Genomic DNA, 22,968 nt, shown 5'->3' with positions numbered 1-22,968 from the left:
CTTCTTTGTTTCCATTGCTTCCATAAATGGACAAATAAAAACAAGCAATGAAGTAATCGCTCATCATGGAGCTGTTGCCACTGATGTCCGACATTGTTCTAAAATCGGGATGGATGTTATCCATGAAGGGGGCCATGCAGTGGATGCAGCTGTGGCTGCTGCTTTATGTTTGGGGGTTGCCAGTCCATGTTCAAGTGGTATTGGTGGTGGAGCATTTATGCTTTTTAGGTTAGCTAATGGTGCAGCAAAGGCCTTTGATATGAGAGAAACCGCTCCTCTTCATGTATTCTCCTACTCTATTTTTCAATATCGTATCATTTTCGCATTGATTTATTTTGTAATCATCACATGATCTCTCGATAATAGCCATATGAATTCGGTGAATTTCAATCTTTTTTGGTTACGTTTCCTAGATTTTTTATGTGTTTTCTTCAATACTCAAGCATTTCTTCAAGCTTTCGTCGCGCACAACAGAAACACTTGTACCAATACCATTAAGAATAGTGCAGTTATTGATCTTGCACTGAATCAAGCTTTGGAATACTATGTGTATCTTAGTGAAGGACCGAATTCCGTAACCGTTTCCCCCAAGCATGATGGTTCTAACTACTTGGCATGGACTCGAGCAATGCGCATAGCCTTGGACGCGAAGAACAAATTTCAATTTGTTAATGGTACTATTCTAGTTCATGCTCTTGGAACCCTAATCGTCAAGCATGGACTTGAGGCAGAATTACCTCAACTTGTAATGTCTTCAAAGGCCTCTTGAATCTTCATTCATAGTCTTCCCAATTCTTTATAAGGTGTTTTGCTTTGCCGAATTACATGTTTTTTTAAATGAAATACATCAAAAAAACATAAGAATTGCTTGTTTTAGGGAAAACTAAAATTATATGGCTCAACATGAAAACATTACAAAATATCCCTTAAACCATATACAAATGTTCTAAAACTCCTCTTATTTGGGTCAAATCATAAAGAAAATGACTGAAAAATAAGCTGATAATAACATAAGATGACCTATCATCAATACCAGACGGATGTGCTTCTTTCCGGGTTCCTCCCTCATATCATATACAACCAAAAAACAGGCTATTGTTTCCAGATCCGCTTGCGAATCTTATTATCGTGTCCTTGTTGTTACTACTTGTGAAATTCAATTATTGCTTTATCTATTGAAAGATATGCATGTCACAACATCAAAAATTCATGCCTCATATTGTGATAGTCAAAGTGCACTCCACATTGTTGTTAATCCTGTTTTCCATAAACACACGAAGCATTTGGAAATAGTCTGTCATCTTGTTCCTGATAAAGTTAATATAACAATGGATAACATATTTTATTAAAAATAATAATTAAAATTTTAAATTTTTATCTAATAACTTAACTACTATATTATATAGAGCTTAATTTCTTTATATTTTCACCACATCACCACCATCTATGATTGTGGCTTTACAATCAATTAGTATAAAATTCATATGTTTTCAATAATCTGAGATTATGATTAATTGAAAGTCTATTTTATTTTTACATTGAATGTGTATGTAAATTAAATCATACAGGTTCAAACCTTTCATTTAACAAAACTTAATCTCTTTTTCTTTAAAAAAAAAAAACTTAATTTCTTTTATAAACCTTGAATTATTTTTATTGATTTAAAATATTTTATAACACACTCGTTTTCATTTATTAAAATTTATATGGGTCTTACATGTGGATCATATATACTCTCCTCATTTAAAAATGAGTGATCTAGTTAATTGTTTTACATATATCAATATACATAATTTTACCTTCCATATATTTAATTATCTATTTAAACAAATTATAAAATTGATATTTTAAAAATGTTCATCGAGACAAACCCAATAATATCTTATATATTATTATTTGTCTTTATATATGGATATAAATATTAGACTATAATATGTTACTCTTTTCGGTCCTATTTATAAAAAAAAGTGAGTTTTTAAATTTATTGAAAAATTTATCTATCCGATCGGATACATCAATTATTCAATAAATCTAAAATATCAATTTCTTTTTATAAATAAGATCGGAGGACATATATATAAAAAAATGTATTGCGAGTTAAGATCCTCTCCATTTCTCCTATTTAAAAATATAAAAACACAGAAAAATCTTAAAAATAATTTTTTTTTTGAAAAGGCTAAAATAAATCTTGAAAATAATTAATGCGGTGAAACCTATTTAGTAGTAGGGTCTTGTTAACCGGTGCCCCCGGGGCACTGGTTAAGGCATCCAAAAGTAGAAAAATTGTCTTGGAAAGATAAACTGTTACTTTTGACTAACTAATTATTACATCACTTTTTAATAAAATCTTACCTCTTTTAGCTGCTTAACCAATGCCCTGGGGGCACTGGTTAACATTGTCCTTAGTAATATGATCCACCACCAATTTTTTTATGTCTATCTCTTTTATAATTACCAACTCCGTTTATTTTTAAAAATAGAGAGGATCACAACCTTTCAAATTGTGGGATGAAAGGAGTGAATACGGTGACGGTTTATGTGAATTTTAAGAACATACTGAAAAGCGAGCATGTGTTACTGGACCAGCATCACGACGCGTAGACAATTAGAAGGATACTTCTTTTTCCTACTATTTTGACATTTGACCAACATGTATCCATTGACAACTTTGAGGCCCCATGATCAACAACCTTATCTTTGTTCCTAATTTCAGAATCAGCCGCATTCTCTAAATCTTATTTCCACCTATAGCTAGCTTTCATATAAGCTCAGTTCTCCTCTAACGACCACTAGAATGACTGGACGTAAGGTTGTCTACGTAACTATCTATGTGCATGGATATACATGAACATTACCAACCCCTCCAGAGAAATTTTTTTGTTCTATAGTTCCATAGGAAAATTAGGAATACAAATTAACCCACACGACTTAAGTGTACAATTACTCACTTCTCAGTTATTAGTGTGTGTTACTCGAACCTAATTAGAGAGAGAGATGATGAAAGTATACATGAAATAGTTTGACATAAGTGTGCACGTATGATATTAATGTAATAACCTTTCTTTTTCTTTTGGACTAAAGATGTGATAAGTTTTATATACACCATTTTTTTGAAGGAAGGTTTTATATAATGTTAATTCCTCGATTTTGTAGGTAATGACATGAAATAATTAATGGTTTTATGGTAACTTAAATATTAATAGTTTTAGCAAATCACAATCATTTCCAAAGAGTTTCATGACATTCATTTTCTTCTTGTTATCGAAACATAATAATATTCATATAGATTAATCCCTCAAAAAATTCATATATATTAATATCAATATATTTCATTTCTAAGAAATAAATTTATCACGTACAACGATGGATATGTACACTTTCCTTCAAAAAAAAAAGGGTATGTACACTTATGTACAGTGGCGGAGTCAGGATTATTATAAAGGTTGGGCAAAAAAAATTGCAACGCGTTTATTGAGGTTTACATAAGAAATTGCAAGCAAAAATAATTAAAAAAATCTAAAGAAATTGCCCAATTTATAGGGTTTTATATAAGAAATTGCAAAAAAAAATAGGTTGGAGTCCGGGCAACTGCCCAGGTTAGCCGGGCCTTAGAACCACCCCTGCTTATGTAAGGATATTTAATAAATGGTCTTTTATATTTAAATAAGGATATTTATATAACTTTTTAAAAGGTCAAATTATTATTTTTTTTAACAACCAAATTTATTAGAAATGCGAAAAATACAAAATGTACTTTCCCCGCGAAAAACCAAACTCTAACGTAAATATTTAAGTCATTCATAATAGGCTTAATACATGCTTTGGTCCCTTAACATATTTTCAGATTTCATTTTGGTCCCTTAACTTTAAACTGTCTCAATTTGGTCCCTTAAATCTTACACCGTTTACTATTATGGTCCTCTCCGTTAGTTTTTTTGTAAAAACTGTTAACCTTTGCCACATGTCAGTTTTGATTGCTGATCAATGGTTGGATTTGAAAGGCACACATGGCATACTGTGGACTAACATCATATGATCATTCTTATTATTATATAAAAAAAACACAAGGATTATGCTCTCTCTCTCTCTCAAAAGTCACGTTCCTGGAAAAGGAAGATGAAAGTTCATCTTCAAGCTCAACTCCGGCGAGCTACTTGAACGCCGGCGCGGCGGCTGCCGGCCCAACAGGGCGGCGCCACCGCGCCAGAAAATCCAAACACCTCCCTTTTCAAAAATAACATAGGAAACATCATATGATCATTCTTATTCTTCTTATTTCTCTCAAAAACTCATAAATTTTTTCCAGCAACATATGAATTTTTTCCAGATTTATATTTTCATCATTTTCTCTCCATTAATATCCACTTTAATCTAGAAATTTTCAACGAACAAACCTAAACACATAACCAGCAAACTCAATTCAATTTAACCATCGTTTTCTCATCGAAGTTCAAAATCGAATCCAAGTTCAAATTTTATCAACACCGTACAATCTCAAAATCAAATCCTGCAAAGATGATGGTTGAGAAGCATCCACCACCACTTTCGATTTAACCCATTTCAATTTATAGAATCCAAAAAGCAAAACAAATACAACTTAACCCATAAATAACAACAACAACTTCAATCGTTCCAGCTTCAATTAGTGTATGACATGCAAGAAGAAGAAAAAAATGAAGAAGGAAGAAGAGGGGTGGACTTCGGACTTCTTATTCAACAATAACAACAACAACCTCAATTGAATTCAATAAGCTTCAAATTATTTTCAATATGTGGTGAGTTCAGATTTGAGTTGAAAGGTTTGGACTTTGGACATGTTGATGAGTTTTAAACCCAGTACAAGATTAGTGATGGTTTGTGTGAAATGAAATTGAAGATAATGGAAAATGGTTTTTATTATAGATTGTGTGGTATGTAGGTGTAGATGGTGTGAACAATTAGTTTGAACTTTTACTGGGTTTGCATTTGAGATTTCATGGGTTTGGTTTTGTAGGTGAGATGTGAGTTTGAAGGATCTGAATTTTTTAAAATTATGGGTCTTGGTGAGAAGAAATGAAGATTGAGTTTTTATAAAGAAGATGGTGGAGTAATGGTGGCTGGTGTAATTTGATGGTGGTTGGAGAGGAAGGAATTGATGCGCGTATAAAGAAGAAGAAAAGAGGAAATAATTATTTTTTCTTTTAATAATAATAATAATAATAATAATAATAATAATAATAATAATAATAAGAATGATCATATGATGTTAGTCCACAGTATGCCATGTGTGCCTTTCAAATCCAACCATTGATCAGCAATCAAAACTGACATGTGGCAAAGGTTAACAGTTTTTACAAAAAAACTAACGGAGAGGACCATAATAGTAAACGGTGTAAGATTTAAGGGACCAAATTGAGACAGTTTAAAGTTAAGGGACCAAAATGAAATCTGAAAATAAATTAAGGGACCAAAGCATCTATTAAGCCTTCATAATATTTCATAATAGAAACATGATCCCATTTTTCTTAGCAAGAAACTATCAACTCTTGTATGTGCCTATGTGGGTTGTGTCAAGCCAAAATAAAGTTTGCCACATGCAAATAGTCATGCCCAATTGTCAACAAGCATTAAATGCAAAAAGTGAAAACCTTGTCCTCAAGCATAGTTATGGCTGACGGTGCTGATGTTGTAGAAATGCAATGTGTTGCACATTTCACATTTGCAGCAACATTTGTCAAAGAAGGTTCACCAAAAAAATAATAACATTTGAAAAATTAAGAACTACTATGGAATTCACATTGCTTCATTTTCTCTATAAATAGAGGCCTTAACACAAGGAACCATGCATCCGAAAAAGAAAATATAACTTCATATCAAATTATTTAATCTAGATACCTTGCCACATTTCTCATAAACCTTTTCCATGGCTTATCAGACAGCTACCCTAAAGCTTGAAATGAAAGATGTTGTGCTCATAAAACCATCAAAATCAATTCCTTCTTGTATTCTTTCACTTTCTACAATTGACAATAGAGAAATCTATAATAACCTTGCTCAAACTGTTCATGTATACCGGTCATCAACAATTCATGATTCTAATTCGGGTTTCGACCCTTGTCATGTATTCAAAGAAGCACTTTCAAAGGCTTTGTTTTATTATTATCCTCTTGCAGGTATACTAGGTTTTTTTTTTTTTTTCCTTTCATTAAATACAAATGTTTCAAATTAGTGTTGTTAAACTATGGATGTCTCTATCTACCAAAAAAAATAAATATGTATGCCTAATTATTTTTTTTCTTATAAATTTTAATAAAAATTTTGGGTTAGAAATATATTTTTTTAGATGAGGTTAGATATATTTTTGGTCCTTATAAATATTCAGAATTTCATTTAGTTCCTATAAAATAAAATCATAATTTTTAATACCTTTAAAATTTTATGTCAACATTTATAGTCCTTTTAAAATTTTCCATTAGCATTTTTAGTCCTTGTAAAATTTATGTTAGCATTTTCAGTCCTTAAAAATGCTAAAGGAAAATATTACAGAAACTAAAATGTGATTTTATTTTGTAAGGTCAAAAAACAAAATTGTAAATATTTATAGAGACAGAAAAACATATTTAACCCAAAATATGATAGTCTTTTTTTTTTTTGGTACAATGATAGTCTTCTTTTAGTTATAGAAAAATCCATTATTTTACGAAAAATTGCAATGGTCCACTTTTGAATATTTTATGAAAGTCATCATTAGAATGTCCATAAAAATGGATTTTATGGAACACTAAACTAATTAACATATCTCTACGTCTTGCAGGTAGAATGGTGAAACATGCTGATGATGGAAAACTAAGAGTCAATTGCAACCCTAATGCAGAAAATTATGGTGTTCCATTCTTGGAAGCAATTGCTAACTGCACCCTTTCTTCTGTTAATTACTTGGACAATACCGACACAGAAATTGCAAAGCATTTGGTGCTTGATCTTGAAGACAAAACTTACCCTTTGGTGTTCAAGGTGACAAAATTTCGTTGCGGAGGTTTCACAATCGGAATGGGGGTGTTGCACGCTATCTGTGACGGAGTTGGTGCATCTCAATTCTTCAAAGCCATTATCGAACTTGCAAGGGGAAGAAATGAACCCTCGACGATACCTGTGTGGGAAAGAGAGAGACTTATTGGATCAATAACTAAACAGCCATTTCCAGAATGCCCTATGAACAAAGAATCTGTTGCATTTTCACCTTACCTGAATCAAGACAACACTACAATTATGAAGAAATATTGTTTTAATATGGAGGGTGAAATGATAACAAGGCTTAAGTTGAGTTTGATGAAGGAAAGTGGAAATATAAGGTTCACAACTTTCGAAGCGATTGCAGGTTATGTGTGGAGGTCAAGAGCAAGAGCCCTAAAACTTAACAACAATGGTGAAACAGTGCTGACCATTGTAGCTGGTATTAGACGCAACTTGAAGGATTTTGATCCTTTACCTAATGGATATTATGGGAATTCATGTGTGGATGCAAACACTGTGTTAAAAGTTAGTGAGCTCAATGAAAGGCCACTCTATGAAATTATTAACCTGATAAGAGAGACTAAAAACATTGCTTCCACCACTGATTTCATCAAAAATTCAATCAACACGTTGGAGACGAATTATAACGAGGAATCAAGGATGCTAAGTACTGGTGCAGTAACGGTTCTGACAGAGTGGAAACATTTAGGTTTTCTTGATGGAGATGTAGATTTTGGTGGGCATGAAGCAGTGAATTTAGTACCAGCACCATGCAACTTATTTGCATCCATGGAAATGAGCATTTTTACACCTCCTAATAAATTTGACAATGATGATCCATCAATGAAAGGAGGGGTTAAGATTTTTACTACACTCCCTGTTGCTGCCTTGCCCAAGTTCAAGGAGGAAATTGAAGCTTTAAGATTTCTTAGTTAAAATTTGAATCTCCACGTTCAGTTGAAGTTGCCTTAGTGTTTCAATTATGATGTTATTTAATAAGTTTTCGACGAGACATTATTGATTTCGTGTTATGTTATGATTTGTGTCAAGAGAAATAATTTTAGGAAGTTTATTTTTAGTTTAAGTCAATATAGTAGTGAAGTGCTTGTAATGGTGTGCTTGATGTTATAACATGCATGTTGTCTTCCAATACATCATCTTCTTCATACTATTTTTCATATATTCTTTTCATCAAAAAACAAATTGGTATCATTACAAAATAAAAATAAAAATAAAAACTAGTATTAGAGTATTGCTAGAGCACACTTATTCACTTTAATAAGACCATTGATACATTGACCATCCTATGCAGTTAACCCTCAATTCTACAGGTGTGACATGTTTGGTGGAAGAGAGAGAATAAGAATGATAAAAGGGAAGAGAAATAAAAAATGTCACATGAAATGGTGTATGAGTGGTTTCGGAAAGAAAATTAAAAAGGTGTCAACCCATAATTATCTTTTAATAAGGTGTATGTTAGCAATCAACACCTTTAAAGTTGGACATAAAGACCAAATCTCTCTTAATATAAGAAGAGAAGATGTTGTGGAAAATCTATTATTGCCCTAAGTTGGTTGCTTGCCAAATCACACAATTGAGGGTAAAAGTTGTCTAAAAATTACTTTATTGAACTAAATGACCACAATTAACTATGATGATGTCACGTAACTATTAAAGACATTTGGTTTAGTTTATTTGCTCTACAAAAACACCCTTTCCTTACATTGCAACTAGATAAATTACTTTTGCTGCTATTATGTCATCATTTGTGTCAATACCAATGCTGCAAGTTGTACTCTTGGGGGGCAAAAATTCAAATTTCTAATTTCAAATACTCTTTTATATATCAACCAATACTCCTTCACTATTATATCATTCTCATTTTTTCTTCTTTCACTGGTTTTATGTATACTTTTTTGTCCTCAATTTTTTTTGACAACCATTTTTCATCATCTCTATTTTGCAGAAAAATCGTGAACAACACATGAAGATAAATGAAACTTCTTTTATCTTCACAAAGGTATTGAGATGATAATTAACTCATTCTTTGGTTGTGCATTGTCTTTAAATTTTTTTCCTCTACACATCAAATCTCTAACAAACTATAACATGTTAAATGAAGCTTCTTTTTTTGTAAGATTCTACATGAATGCATAAGAAACAATATACATATATATGTTATATTCTACAATATATTCTACAACCAGCTAATCAATATCAACATTGTTTTTTTTCTTCTTTTTATTCCTCATTTCATTTATAACATGTTCATTGTCATAATGATGATGAAAACAAATCGAAAAAGACCAATCTTATTAAAGAAAAAGTACATCTAAGAAAAAATAACATGGATAAACTCACCACTAGACTAAACTCCACTCTACGATTAGATTTACTTTATTTTTTATAAAGTCAAATGATTTTATTGTATATAGATTCATCAATTTTGGATTTCTTTTAAAAAAAATACTATAATAAATGTATAGATATGATTCCTATTTGTATACAAGTACCATTGATGCTGTAAAACAACAGAAAGAAAAAGGATGTACAAATGAAACAGAGAAAAGACAAAATCATATTTAAAAATAGAAGTTGACAATTTTTTTGTTTCATATAGATAATTTATGTGTGCAAAAAGACCGGATCATTAAACAAGCAAATTCAAAATAATATTGTATAAATACTTTCTTGAGTAAAATAACAAGGAACGAAACAAATACCTGAACGAAACAAGAAAGACAAACAACGTCACACAAAGATGACGAACAAAACAACGTCGCACTAAGACGACGAAATCACAAAAGAAAAAACAAAATAGATGTGAAAATCACTTATTTTAATAAAAGGGAAATAGAAAAAGAGTTAGAGGGGTGATTTTGGGTCAAAAATCGACCCTAAATCACCCCTCTTTGATGGAAGAAGGAGAAGAAACTAGGATTTTGGTGACAACTCACAAGAGAGAAGGGGAATAGAGAGCAATTTCCTAAACAAAACAATATAAATGAGCTAACTTATTTTGATGTAATTTGTAAATATTATTTAATTGTATATCATAAAATAAATATATAATTAAGCGCAACATAAATTTGGACAAACAAGTATCTTAATGCTCATCTTTTGAGCATAATGCAAGTTTTAAAAATTCGAGGTCCAAGTTCTATTTTTACTCGTAAAAAATGGACTTGTTTAACATAATGCATTTTTTTTATTTCTTTTGCAGACTTTGAGATACAAATTTGTTTAATGTGCTTGTTTGAACTCTGGTGCAAATAAGATTCGTATAAATTACTATTTCTGATTTTATTATATGAACCACTTGCGTGCACGTTTATATATAAGAATTACTATTTCCCATCTTTCAAAAGCATAACAAATCCATATCTCACCTCCCACTACATTTTTTATCGATCCTTTTCCATGGAATATGAGAAAGCAACCCTAAAGATTGAAAAGGAAGATGTTTTGCTTGTAAAACCATCAAAATCCACTCCTTCTTGTATTCTTTCTCTATCAACACTTGACAATAAAGGTGCCAATAATAATATTGTCCAAACTGTTCATGTATACCGATCATCATCAGCAATTCAGAATTATGATTCTAGTTTCAACCCTTGTCATATATTCAAAGGAGCGTTGTCCAAGGCTTTGTTTTATTATTATCCTCTAGCAGGTATACGAGTTTTTTTTATGGGTAACAATGATTTGGTCCCTAAATGTTTAACAACTAGTTATATAGTTCTTCAATGTATAGAAATATCAAAAAAGTTCTGATTGTTTGTGCAATTCGTTAGTCAAAATAGTCCCTGACATATTAAAATAGTCCATCAATGTTGACATTAACTTTTTTTTATAGGGATTGATATGATAATATGTAAGAACTTATAGGACTAACATGACAATAAGTAAGTATATTGAGGGATTAATATAACAATATTAACAAATCATTTTAATGTAAGAGACTACTTTGACTAACATAATGCACAATCAAAATACTATTTTGAGACTATTGTGGCAACTTGTTACATATTCAGAGATCAAAATGACTATTGCTCCTTATTTTATTTAAGAACAACTGATAGTAATTGATGACACTCTGTCATTACTAGTTTTGTAGTCATTTTCTCTTGTATTTGTGAGGTTATTCATCAAGATTTTGAAGCTGAGAGCACTAGAAAAGGAAGAATTCAGGTTGCCAGCAAAAGTGAAAATCGGGCCCCGATTTATTGAGTTCGGGTGCCGATTTTCAAGCAGCAGAAAGGCATGCAGCTACGGGAAAAATCGGGCCTCGACCCCCCTGGTTCGGGCGCCGATTTCGCTGTTCCAGGATGCGATTTTTCGGCCTTCGGGGGCCGATTTTAGGCACTCGGGGGCCGATTTTAAGCTTCTTATAAATAGAAAAGAGGTGTTTCTCATTAAGTGTTCACGTTTTTGGAGATCTAAAGGCACAAAAACACATAGGAAGCGATCTGGAGCACAATTGGGAGAGATTCTTCAAGAAAAGTTCATGAATTATTCTTGTAATCTCTCTTTTACTCTTTCTTCTTGTTTAATTGCTATGTGTAACTAAACCCTCCATTGTTGGGGATGAGTAAACCTAGATGAATACCTTTGCCATGTAATTTGATTATGACTTTTGATGAAACTTATTGAATTGTTTTTCTTATCTCCATGCTTAATGCTTTTATTGATTGATCACCTTTAAATTGATTTACGGTTTATATTTTGAAACGGAAGTGGAATATATAAACGCTTGAGATAAGAAATCCTTGCCTTTGTAATCTAGGAATAGATGCAAACCCTTGGAACCGTTTGAGAATTCTTGTTTGTTCATGCTTAATTCTAATCTTCAAATTCACTAAGGAATTAGGTTTTTATTTTAGGATTAAAGGTTCTGTCACTAAGGAATTAGGGCACGAATATTGTAGAGAATTCGGTAACAATTAAATAAGTCAATTCAATTGTGATAATCAGGTTAATAGGTCTAGGTAATAATCCGGTGAAACTCATCCCCAACGTTTTTCTCTTATTAATTTGAACCACTTTACTTTGTTTAATTTTCAATATTGCGATAAAACAAACCAACTTCATAACCTTTTGTTCGATTAAGTTACAAATACGATTCAGTAGTATAACGCGATCCTCGAGTTCGACACTCGGTCTTACCGTTTTAATTTTACTACTTGAACGATTTCGTACACTTGCGAAAATTGCTATCAGTAATTATTAGACATTTTTACGGTAAAATAAACTTCATTTAAATTCTAAAATAAGACGATTACAGTCAATTTGACTATGATTTGAAACATTTTGCATCCATATTTTTGTTGAGTCGTAATCGATACACAGAAATTTCATTAGGGAAAAATTTAAGAAAACAAAATATTAATCCTAACGAACAAACTAATTACTTCATATGATCATTGATCAAGAATAATGAAAGATCCACAATCTTTAATTGCACCAATCTTCGCTTGTTTTGCAGGTAGACTAGTGAGACATGCTGATGGAAAATTTAGAGTCAAGATCAATACCGACGGTGCAGAATTTGGCGTTCCGTTCTTGGAAGCAACTGCTAACTGCACACTTTCTTCCCTTCATCACCTGGACAATACTAACACAGAAATTGCAAAACATTTGGAGCTTGATCTTCCTTCTCCTCAAGATAAAAGTTACCCTTTGGTGTTAATGGTGACAAAATTTCTTTGTGGTGGTTTCACAATTGGAATGGGGATGTCACATGCTATTTGTGACGGATTTGGCGCATCACAATTCTTCAAAGCAGTTGTTGAACTTGCAAGAGGAAGAACTGAGCCATCAGTGAAACCTGTGTGGGAAAGAGAAAAACAAGTTGGAACAAAAGCTATACAACCTTTTCCACAATGCCCCATGGACAGAGAATCTGTTGCATTTTCACCCTTTGTGAATAAAACTAATACTACAATTATTAAGCAATATTGTTTTAAAGTAGAGGGCGAAACGATAACAAGACTTAAGTTGAGTTTGATGAATAAAAATGAAAAAATAGGGTTTACAACTTTTGAAGTGCTTGCAGGTTATGTGTGGAGGTCAAGAGCAAGAGCCTTAAAGCTTAGTAGCAATGACAAAACAATGCTAAATATATTAGTTGGTATGAGACGTAAGTTGATGGATTATGATACTTTACCTAAAGGGTATTATGGCAATTCTACTATGGATGCAAAAGTTGTTTTAAAAGTTTGTGAGCTCAATGAAATGCCACTCTATGAAATTGTTAAGCTGATTAAAGAGACTAAAAATATTGCTTTCACCACTGATTATGTTACTAATTCAATAAACTCCGTGGAGACAAATCAAGAGGAGGATTTCAGCATGGAATTAGAAGCTAGTGGTGCAGTAACAGTTTTGACAGAGTGGAAGCATCTGGGTTTTCACGAAAATATTGATTTTGGAGGCTATGAATTTGTGAACTTAGTACCAGCACCATGCAAAATGCTTGCTACTGTTGATGTGTGTATTTTTTCGTCTTCTAATAAACTCGATGATCATGATCCATCAATGGAAGGAGGAGTTAGGATTTTCACATCACTCCCTGTTGATGCCATGCCTAAGTTCAAGGACGAAATTGAAGCTTTAAGGTTTCTTTACTCGAAGTTGTAGGAGATCCACAACTTGTTTTAATTATTTTCATCTTATTTGTCACTGATTCTGTTTTAAATCATTGTAATGACTTGTCATGATTATGTGTTTTTTTTACTACCATAAATCCTTTCTAAATAATTGTACAACTATGCCATTTAATTATGTAAATGCCATTTTATTATTCTCACTGCTGAACATCGCATGAGAAAAACTTGCTTCTAGCATTCATGTGCACCACATTCAACCACAAGGCATGACCAAAGAACAACCCTTCATCTCATGCAAAATAGTTTCCGGTAAATCTCCGCAATAATCACACATAACCGACCCTAATCCCATCTTATTCTTATGGGAATTTGTTAAGAGCCTCCCATGTTTCATCAACCAAAGAATGCTTCTAACTCTCTCAGGCACCTTCAACTTCTAAATCTTCCTCCAATCCAAATCATAGTTCCCATCTTCGTTAAAACCACACAAGTCATTATATATATCGGCTATCACTATTTTGCTTATCGTATTATCCATACAAATGCGGACATTTGCATCCTCAATGTTACTAGGAGGCGGCAGCGCTGCAATTTTATTGATAATATATGTTGGCAACCATCCTTGTAACAATTCCATATTTCACATACCAAACTCACCTACAATAGCCACCACCTTGACATTTTGCAACTGGGACATCCAACTCAAGATCTCCAATACGAAAGTCTTTATCTATCCAAGCATCATTACAAATATTCACACTCATTCAATTGCCTATCGACCAAAAGATGTGCTCCTCAAGCAGCGGCCACAACTTCTAGCAATAACGCCATTTTTCTCCGATTCTCTACGGTATTTGCCCCATAACTGCACACCAAAGATCCTGTGAACCGGTTTGTAACTTCCTTTCCCAACTTCATAATGCAATCCTTGTTCATCGCATATAGTCTTCTCAACCCCAACCCTCCATTAGGTTTAGGTCAGGTCACCATATCCCACCCAACAGCATGATAGTGTATCGTACAATCAAAATCACCCCATATAAACCTTCATTGCATTTGTTGAATGTCATCAACACAAGATTTTGGAATTATTGTAGTCATAATTGAATAGATCGGAATTGCTTCCATCACACATTTTAGCCAAAGTCACCCTTCCCGCAAATGATAAGTGAATCGCTTTCTAACTCGTCAACTTTATGTCACTTGTTCAACAATATAGTTATAATCCTCTTTATTGGGAGCTTTACCAAGTAATGGAACACCTAGATATTTCCCCGAGATATTGTTTCACGTAAACCATAAAATTGTAACAATTATTTTCGGTTAGATTTAGTTTGTTTTAAAATTTAGTCAACTTGACTAAATTTTAAAACAAACTAAATCTAATCTAACCTACAAGGAAAATAAAAACTAACCTAATCTTAAAAGATAAACGTAACCTAGATAATAGGAACTAACCCTAATTCCTAGATAAACAGAAAATAAAAACTTACCTTACCTAACCTAATTATTCACAAAACAAATTCTAACCGGTTACCTTGTTGAAATATCAACAATCCTCGACAACTGCGCCAAATACATGATGGTATAAATCCAGAAAGTGCAACAAATCATACTCCAGTAATAAAGCAGTAAATTATCTTTTCCACAGGGATTGTCGTTCAACTCGACAATTAGAGAAATTTATTAAAAGCAAAGAGTTTAGAAAAGATGAAGTTGTTTCTTTAGGGTTTTAAGTGTCTTACCCAATGCAATATTGTGTTTTGCGATTCAAAAGTATAACGGTGATTAGGGAATCCATGAATACCCTTCCGTCTTTATTAGACTTAACTTGGTTGTATATTAGTTTACGAAATGTCTTTGGATTTAAGAAAGTACAACATTACCTCATGATAAATCAGTGGAAATATTATTCTAATATCGCCACAATTCAACCAGTTACAATTTACGTGTTCCCTTAAGATGATTCATAGCTCTATTTTTTTTTTTGGGAAAGAAACTAACAAAAAGAAAAGAAACAAAAAACAGCTAAAAACTAGTCTTTGTGATACATTTCTCGTCGGGCATCAACATGCAGCAGTTGATGCTAACCCTAAGGTGGCTCCAAAAACTCACGCCAAATCTCAGAACTTGCAGCTCTAGCTTATCCATGAAATCAGCGGACGAATTCGTCTCCCTCCCAAAATGCTTTAACTGGACGTTCTTGCTCCTTTGCAATAAATCCTACACATTACTGATAATTGCCGTATAATGATGCCAATGATGCCATGGTTGAAACTAACTGAACAGCCAGAGTCAAGTCAGGGTAGCAAATCACATCCTTATATCCTCTTTCCCAAGCTAATTTCAAGCCAAGATACAGAGCTAACAACTCTACATGTATGATTGAGGAAATACCAACATTTCCAGCAAACCCATATAGCCAACTGCCATCATTCCTACGAAGAACGCCACCAAAACTAGATATTCCGGATATTCCAAAACAGTTGTCATCAACATTTAAGACAACGACCATACTCTCCTCCAGATGCCAAGTCACATAACGACCTCTTATATCCGTGGATAAAGCCAGAGAGAAAACAGAACGAAGAAGAGCAGCCAAATTATAAATTTTTACCTTCAATGAGAAAATAGAAATTATCTCATTCTCCATACAAAGTGAGTTTAGTGCTCGCCAAATCCACCAAAGAGCAGCAGAGAATAAATGCTTATTTGCGCTAAACGCACCTTGTTTGAGCCAAGTGACCATAGAATTCTCCAAATAGAAGTTAATATAGTCAAATCCGAGAGCAAGCTAAAGATGCTTAACAAACGGACAATCCCGAAAACAGTGCATGACAGAGGGGGCAAATTGACTAACATTTGTCAATTTCTGAGGGGTTTTTGAAGTTTTGCAAAATTCAGGGTGGTTTTTGACGAAAGTTGCAATTTTGGAGGGTGATTGTCTATTCAGTCATAAGTTTTTTGTACCTACAAATATAGTTGATTTTGTGTTGTCCTAATAAAAAAAAGTGACATGATTTTCTCCCCATAAAATTTTTCAACACATACTTTTAGTCCCTGTAAACTTAAAATATTTTTAGTTATGCTTAAACTTTGAAATTTTTGAATTATTTTTTACACACTTATTTAGAACATTATACAAAGTTCCTCCGCAAAATATTAACTCAAAATTTGATTTTAGGTCTAGATTTTCAATACTTTAATCTTTAAATTTTGATTTTATGAAAAATTCATATTTAATTCATTACATGTTAAAAAATTATAATTTTTTATGAAAGAGTTTCTTATAATGATCTTAACATGTCTGTAAAATACCATTCAAAAATTAAATTTTTTAGCCGAATTAACAAATATTAATTTAATAGGGACTAAAATTGTGTGCTGAAATTTTTTATTGAGACCAAAACCTGTCACTTTTTTTTAGAATTAAAAACAAAATTCGCTATATTTATAGGGATCAAAAACTTATTAATCCTAGGTTATATGAAGAAACTTGGATTACATTAATAAATTAAATAATGTGCTTTTTTTAATGGAAAATGTTAGTATGTTTGGATTACAAGAATAGATGAAATTATAATGTATTTTTTTTTTAATGGAAACTCAGCCACACAATGCATGATATTGAATTCAAACCTAAGTGAAGACATTCAATATGACAATATTGACGTTGACAATTGAACTAGACCTCACACACCAAGTGTATCTTTTTAATTACTTACACTAGATATATGGTCGGTGATTATAAAAAAAAAAAAAAAAAAAAAAAAAAAAACAGGTCTTGCTAACCAGTAGGGGTGGGAATAGGCTAAGGCAGGCCAGACTTTGATAGGCCTAAGTCTGGCCTACGAAAAAATTTACAAGCCTAAGCCTGGCCTATCATAGGCCGTTTTACTTGGCCTGGCCTGGCCTATTTAAAAGTCTGGACTGGCCCGAAAGTCTACTTCCAAGCCTACTTTACATTAAGGCCATCAAATAGTCATTTGGTCTACTAAATATGCTAAATGGGTCTTAAAGCCTACTTAAAAGCCTATTTCACTACAAGTAAATTTTAACTAGATTAAAGTCTACTTAAAAGCCTATAACAACAAAGCCTATTAAGGGACTAATAGATAGGGAAAAAGGTGTTTATATTTTTAATGTATGCAATTATTTTAACAAAAAAAAACATTTGTTTTAGTAAATAGGTGTTAATAGGTCGGCCTATTAGGCTTAACAGGCTTTTCTGGAAGCCTAAGTCTGGCCTATTTAAATAAACAGGTTTTTTAAAAAGCCTAAGCATAGGCCTATCTACTAAATAGGCCATGCCAGGCCAGGTTAAAACAGGCCAGGTCGTAGGCCCCAGTAGGTCGGCCTGTCCTATTCCCAAATCTACTAACCAGTGCCTCAGAGGCATTGGTAAATAAATTTATAAATAAAATTTTTGTCATTAAACTATAAGTTGTTATTACCAACAAATAATTACACTACTTTTTTTATAAAAACTTATTTATTTTGATTGCTTAACTTGTACCCTTTAGGTATCTGTTAGCATTTTCTTCCTAAATAATAATAATAATAATAACTTAAACCATGTGAAGTTTGTGATGGATTAATTACAAAGTTTGACCTTAATTTTTTTTTGTGAACTTCTCTAGATTGGTGCATAATTTAAGTGTTGCAAATTCGAGGTCCACGTTCTATTTTTACGGTAGAAAAGGATTCGCTTATAGAACAAACAAAAGAGTTGCATCATTTTTTTTTATTTATTTGCAGACTTAGAGATGCATTATTAAATTGATGTAAAGGTTATCGTAGAGGAGTCATAATAAAAAAAAGCAAAACAGAACCACGACTTGAAATGTGTCGATAAATCAATACCTTTTTATTTTATTTGGAGACTTAGATATATGCATTGCTAAATGCATTGCTAAATTGATGTAAAGTTATCGCGTGGGAGAGTCATGAAATGAAGTAATAATTGATATAATGTATCGTGTCGGAGTCGTGCAATAAAAAAAAAAAGACTTTTTTGAATGAAAAAAAAAGACTTGAGAATGAGTTAATATGTATTTCTCTTTTACTAAAACAAAACGATATTCCTCTATTCAAATTGTTAAAATACATCAGATACAATAACATGTTCATCTTCATTAAAAACATAAAGGGTAAATCTGTGAACAAACTCACAGCACTCAAGTTAATAACATACAATGACAAAATGCTTTCGGATCTGCAACGTTACGCTCAAATCATTGATTAAATCTGTAATTTACTGAAGCCTATATTTCAATATGAACCAATCGAATACCGCAACCAGAAACGTAATCAAACAATGCTGCACAAGACGACACTCACACTCATACGAAGAAATTATGAAAAAACACAAAAGAAATTTTTTTTGACATATGTAAAAACCACTTATTTAAATCGAAAGAAATGAGGAAAAAAAAATGCAGATCAATGATTCTAGTTAAAAAGAAGACATAACCACTCATCCACGATGCATGAAGGAAAATAAGAACTTATAGAAAGAATGTGGAGTTTCTGTCACTAAAATACTCTGGCCGACATATTATATATATGTATGTGTGTGTGTGTCTATATATATATATATATATATATATATATATATATATATATATATATATTATTTAAATGAGAATTCTTAATATAGACTAAGAAATATTTTAATGTCCATCTTTTGTTCATAATGTAAGTGTTATAAAATGGAGGTTGAAGTTCTACTTTTAGTTGTAAAAAAAGACTTGCAAAAAGAACAAAAAATTTTTTTTTTTTTTTTTTTGCAGGCTTAGTGATGCATTATTTTTAATGTGTTTGTTTGAACTCTGGTACAAATAAGATTCGTACAGATTGTCAAAAGGTAAATTAAATGATACGTACACCATTTCTGATTTTAATTTATGATCTACTTGCATGCATGTTTATATATAAGAATTTCTTCTCTCATGTGTTTCCCCATCCTTATTCCTTATTTTCCAAAGGCATATCAAATTCATATATCATCTTTCACTACATTTTTCATCGATCCTTTTCCATGGAATATGAGAAAGCAATCCTAAGGATTGAAAAGGAAGATGTTTTGCTTGTAAAGCCATCAAAATCCACCCCTTCTTGTATTCTTTCTCTATCAACACTTGACAACAAAGGTGTCAATAATAACATTGCCCAAACTGTTCATGTATACCGATCATCATCAGCAATTCATGATTATGATTCTAGTTTCAACCCTTGTCATGTATTCAAAGAAGCGCTGTCGAAGGCTTTGTTTTACTATTATCCTTTAGCAGGTATACTAGTTTTTTTTTCTTTAAGAACAACCGATAGTAATTATTAGTCTTTTTACCATAAAATAAACTTCATTTAAGTTCTAAAATAAGGAGAGTACAATCAATTTGTCTATGAGATGTAACCTATGAAGCGCACACACCTCTTAAACTAGACGTGTTGCAGTGTCCGACACGCGTCGGTGTTCGACAGTCCTATGACACTCATACGACACGTGTCGAACAACTAATATTGTCTCCTAAATAAAACTATTTTTTTTCTTTACTTCAACACTTCTACACCGGTGTCCGACACCTGTATATAACACTCATACGAGTCGTGTCGGACAACTCAGATAAATATCTAAAACTTTTTTTCTTCTCTCTTGGGAGTTATAGAAATTAAAGTTAATTACAATATTTTTACCTTTTTTTTTTATAGTAGATGAATAAATAAAGGTCATATATTATGGTATCTTCTTTTAGAACTTTTTTCAAAGAAATAAATTGCTTAAGTTAGATGCTTATGTATGTGTTTTGATTTTCATTTTAGACTGTCTATAAATAAATTAATATTTATATAGTGGTGCCATTGTCCTATATTTTTTACTTTAGAGGTGTCGATTTGTCTGTGTCAGTATCGTGTCAGGCATCCGTGTTGGAGTCTATGCTTCAAAGGATGTAACAAAAGAAAAGTTTGACTATGAGTTGAAACATTTTTCATCTATATTTTTAAAGTCAATACGCTATCAACACACATAGAAATTTCAGTAGCGAAAAGTCCTAACAAACAATTTTTTTTCACATATGGCTAATAGTCAAGAATAATGAAAGATTCACAAACATTAATTGCATTTGCATCCATCTTCTGAAAAGAAAAAAAAATTGGTTTTCTTGTTTGCTTGTTTTGTAGGTAGACTAGTGAGACATGCTGATGGAAAATTTAGAGTCAATGCCAATACCAACGGTACTGAATTTGGGGTTCCAGTTTTGGAAGCAACTGCTAATTGCACCCTTTCTTCTCTTCATTACCTGGACAATACTAACACAGAAATTGCAAAACATTTGGTTCTTGATATTCCTTCTCCTAAGGATAAAAGTTACCCTTTGGTGTTAATGGTGACAAAGTTTCTTTGTGGTGGTTTCACAATTGGAATGGGGATGTCACATGCTATTTGTGACGGATTTGGTGCATCGCAATTCTTCAAAGCAGTTGTTGAACTTGCAAGTGGAAGAACTGAGCCATCAGTGAAACCTGTGTGGGAAAGAGAAAAACAAGTTGGAACAATAACTACACAACCATTTCCACAATGTCCCATGGACAGAAAATCTGTTACATTTTCACCCTTTGTGAATCAAAATAATACTATGATTATTAAACAATATTGTTTTAAAGTAAAGGGTGAAATGATAACAAGACTTAAGATGAGTTTGATGAATGAAAATGAAAACATAAGGTTCACAACTTTTGAAGTGCTTGCAGGTTATGTGTGGAGGTCAAGATCAAGAGCCTTAAAACTTAGCAGCAATGACAAAACAATGCTAAATGTTTTAGTTGGTATCAGACGAAACTTGATGGATTATGATACTTTACCTAAAGGGTATTATGGCAATTCTACCATAGATGCAAAAGTTGTTTTAAAAGTGAGTGAGCTCGACGAAATGCCACTCTATGAAACCGTTAAGCTGATTAAAGAGACTAAAAATATTGCTTTCACTGCTGATTATGTCACAAACTCAATAAACTCTTTGGAGACGAATCAAGAGGATGGTTTGAGCATGGAATTGGAAGCTAGTGGTGCAGCAACGGTTCTAACGGAGTGGAAACATTTGGGTTTTCAGGAAAATTTAGATTTTGGAGGCTATGAATTAGTGAATTTTCTACCTGCACCATGCAAGATGCTTGCCACCATCGATACGTGTATTTTCTCATCTCCTAATAAACTTGATGATCATGATCCATCAATGGATGGAGGAGTTAGGATATTTACATCACTCCCTGTTGCTGCTATGCCTATGTTCAGGTATGAAATTGAAGCTTTAAGGTTTATTTGTTGAAATTAAAGTGGATTTGGATATGGTGGCTGGTGCAGTGGGCTGTTAAGTCTTTGGATTAACCGAAGACAATTGCTCTTTAGGCACTTGAAATTCGCTCATGATTGGATCGTAACTCCCGATTGACTATTTTTGTGTGTAAAATCCGATCTTATTGTAACTTCAGACCGGTTATTTTCATCAAGGTGAGCAACTTTGAGGTGCTTAAAAGAAAATGTCTTAACTGAATGTTAAGAATATTCAAAGACTCAACAGATCGAATTTCATTCTTTTTCATTTCATTTGTACCTTATCCCTAATTTCTATTTTATAGTATTGTCATGACTTGTCATCATTAATTGTTTTTTTAATTATATATATCCTCTCTGGATTATTGTACAACTGTGTTATTTTTATCATGAAATGTTATAAGGAAGATTCTATTTGTAGCCTCGATACATTATTTCATTAAACAACAAGGATTATAGACATAATGAAAGTATTAGAGGTATTCTAGCCCAAACAAACAAGATATTCACAAATCCAACCAACAAGAGAGGCTTGTCAATCAAGACCAAATCCGAAAAGAACAAGGAGAAATTAGATTGATGGGGTGGTTTCAGCACGGTTTTTGCATTTTTATAGGTGGGTTGAATACCACTTGTACTTATTGTCGCTTGAATAACTAAATTTTTGTTTGATGTCAAAAAACAAATCGCCAATTCTTAGAGATATTTTTTTTTTAATGGAATTCTTAGAGAGACCGACAATAGAAGTCACCCATCATTCATAATACAAGCAATGCACACATTCTCCCTAACCAAAAATCATTTTCAAGAGAGGAGCTTGATAGTTTGAAAAATTAGAGTAACTAATTTGCAGTTTTTTAAAAATTTATGTGGACGGATTTGCAGTTTTGTAATATAGTTTATAATGTGTAAAAGGCACTTCATCATCTTTTCCTTAAACCAACAAATTTTTAACAACATTGACTTCCTTCTAAAGAGTCGGGTACCTATGAATTGTGAGTATTTGGTAAAGGTTGCACAATTGGAGCTTCTAAA

General features: G+C 32.4%; 4 protein-coding genes across 4 annotated transcripts; 3 read left to right on the top strand and 1 right to left on the bottom strand.

The window, feature by feature from the left end:
• The first annotated feature begins 5,825 nt into the window (after positions 1-5,825).
• LOC146939221 (tetrahydroanabasine acetyltransferase-like) lies at positions 5,826-8,145 on the top strand. Its single transcript, XM_085752989.1, has 2 exons — positions 5,826-6,152; positions 6,794-8,145. The coding sequence occupies exons 1-2, from the start codon at positions 5,903-5,905 to the stop codon at positions 7,927-7,929; spliced, it is 1,386 nt and encodes a 461-aa protein (XP_085609115.1). The 5' UTR covers positions 5,826-5,902; the 3' UTR covers positions 7,930-8,145.
• Positions 8,146-10,412: 2,267 nt separating this feature from the next.
• LOC146939220 (tetrahydroanabasine acetyltransferase-like) lies at positions 10,413-13,720 on the top strand. The gene is made up of 2 exons (XM_085757922.1): positions 10,413-10,666; positions 12,479-13,720. The coding sequence occupies exons 1-2, from the start codon at positions 10,414-10,416 to the stop codon at positions 13,630-13,632; spliced, it is 1,407 nt and encodes a 468-aa protein (XP_085614048.1). The 5' UTR covers position 10,413; the 3' UTR covers positions 13,633-13,720.
• Positions 13,721-15,831: 2,111 nt separating this feature from the next.
• LOC146939219 (uncharacterized) lies at positions 15,832-16,350 on the bottom strand. The gene has a single exon (XM_085749742.1). It carries the CDS (start codon positions 16,348-16,350, stop codon positions 15,832-15,834), a length of 519 nt encoding a protein of 172 aa, XP_085605868.1.
• A 3,239-nt stretch (positions 16,351-19,589) lies between these two features.
• LOC146939218 (tetrahydroanabasine acetyltransferase-like) lies at positions 19,590-22,360 on the top strand. Its single transcript, XM_085757921.1, has 2 exons — positions 19,590-19,894; positions 20,784-22,360. Exons 1-2 carry the CDS (start codon positions 19,642-19,644, stop codon positions 21,926-21,928), a joined length of 1,398 nt encoding a protein of 465 aa, XP_085614047.1. The 5' UTR covers positions 19,590-19,641; the 3' UTR covers positions 21,929-22,360.
• The last annotated feature ends 608 nt before the right edge of the window (positions 22,361-22,968 follow it).

This window comes from Medicago sativa, chromosome 3, assembly GCF_051527215.1.
Source record: "Medicago sativa cultivar Bolivia chromosome 3, Bolivia_mono, whole genome shotgun sequence".
In the NCBI taxonomy this organism is placed as follows: domain Eukaryota; kingdom Viridiplantae; phylum Streptophyta; class Magnoliopsida; order Fabales; family Fabaceae; genus Medicago; species Medicago sativa.
Note: the sequence above shows the minus strand (reverse complement) of the source record. Positions and strands in the feature narration are given on the sequence as shown.

Bases quoted from the DNA above. Each gene is read 5' to 3' on its own strand.
- LOC146939220 (XM_085757922.1), top strand. From the start codon at position 10,414: ATGGAATATGAGAAAGCAACCCTAAAGATTGAAAAGGAAGATGTTTTG. The intron at 10,667-12,478 runs GTATACGAGTTT...CTTGTTTTGCAG, and splicing joins TTATTATTATCCTCTAGCAG to GTAGACTAGTGAGACATGCT.
- LOC146939218 (XM_085757921.1), top strand. From the start codon at position 19,642: ATGGAATATGAGAAAGCAATCCTAAGGATTGAAAAGGAAGATGTTTTG. The intron at 19,895-20,783 runs GTATACTAGTTT...CTTGTTTTGTAG, and splicing joins TTACTATTATCCTTTAGCAG to GTAGACTAGTGAGACATGCT.
- LOC146939221 (XM_085752989.1), top strand. From the start codon at position 5,903: ATGGCTTATCAGACAGCTACCCTAAAGCTTGAAATGAAAGATGTTGTG. The intron at 6,153-6,793 runs GTATACTAGGTT...TACGTCTTGCAG, and splicing joins TTATTATTATCCTCTTGCAG to GTAGAATGGTGAAACATGCT.
- LOC146939219 (XM_085749742.1), bottom strand. From the start codon at position 16,350: ATGGTCACTTGGCTCAAACAAGGTGCGTTTAGCGCAAATAAGCATTTA.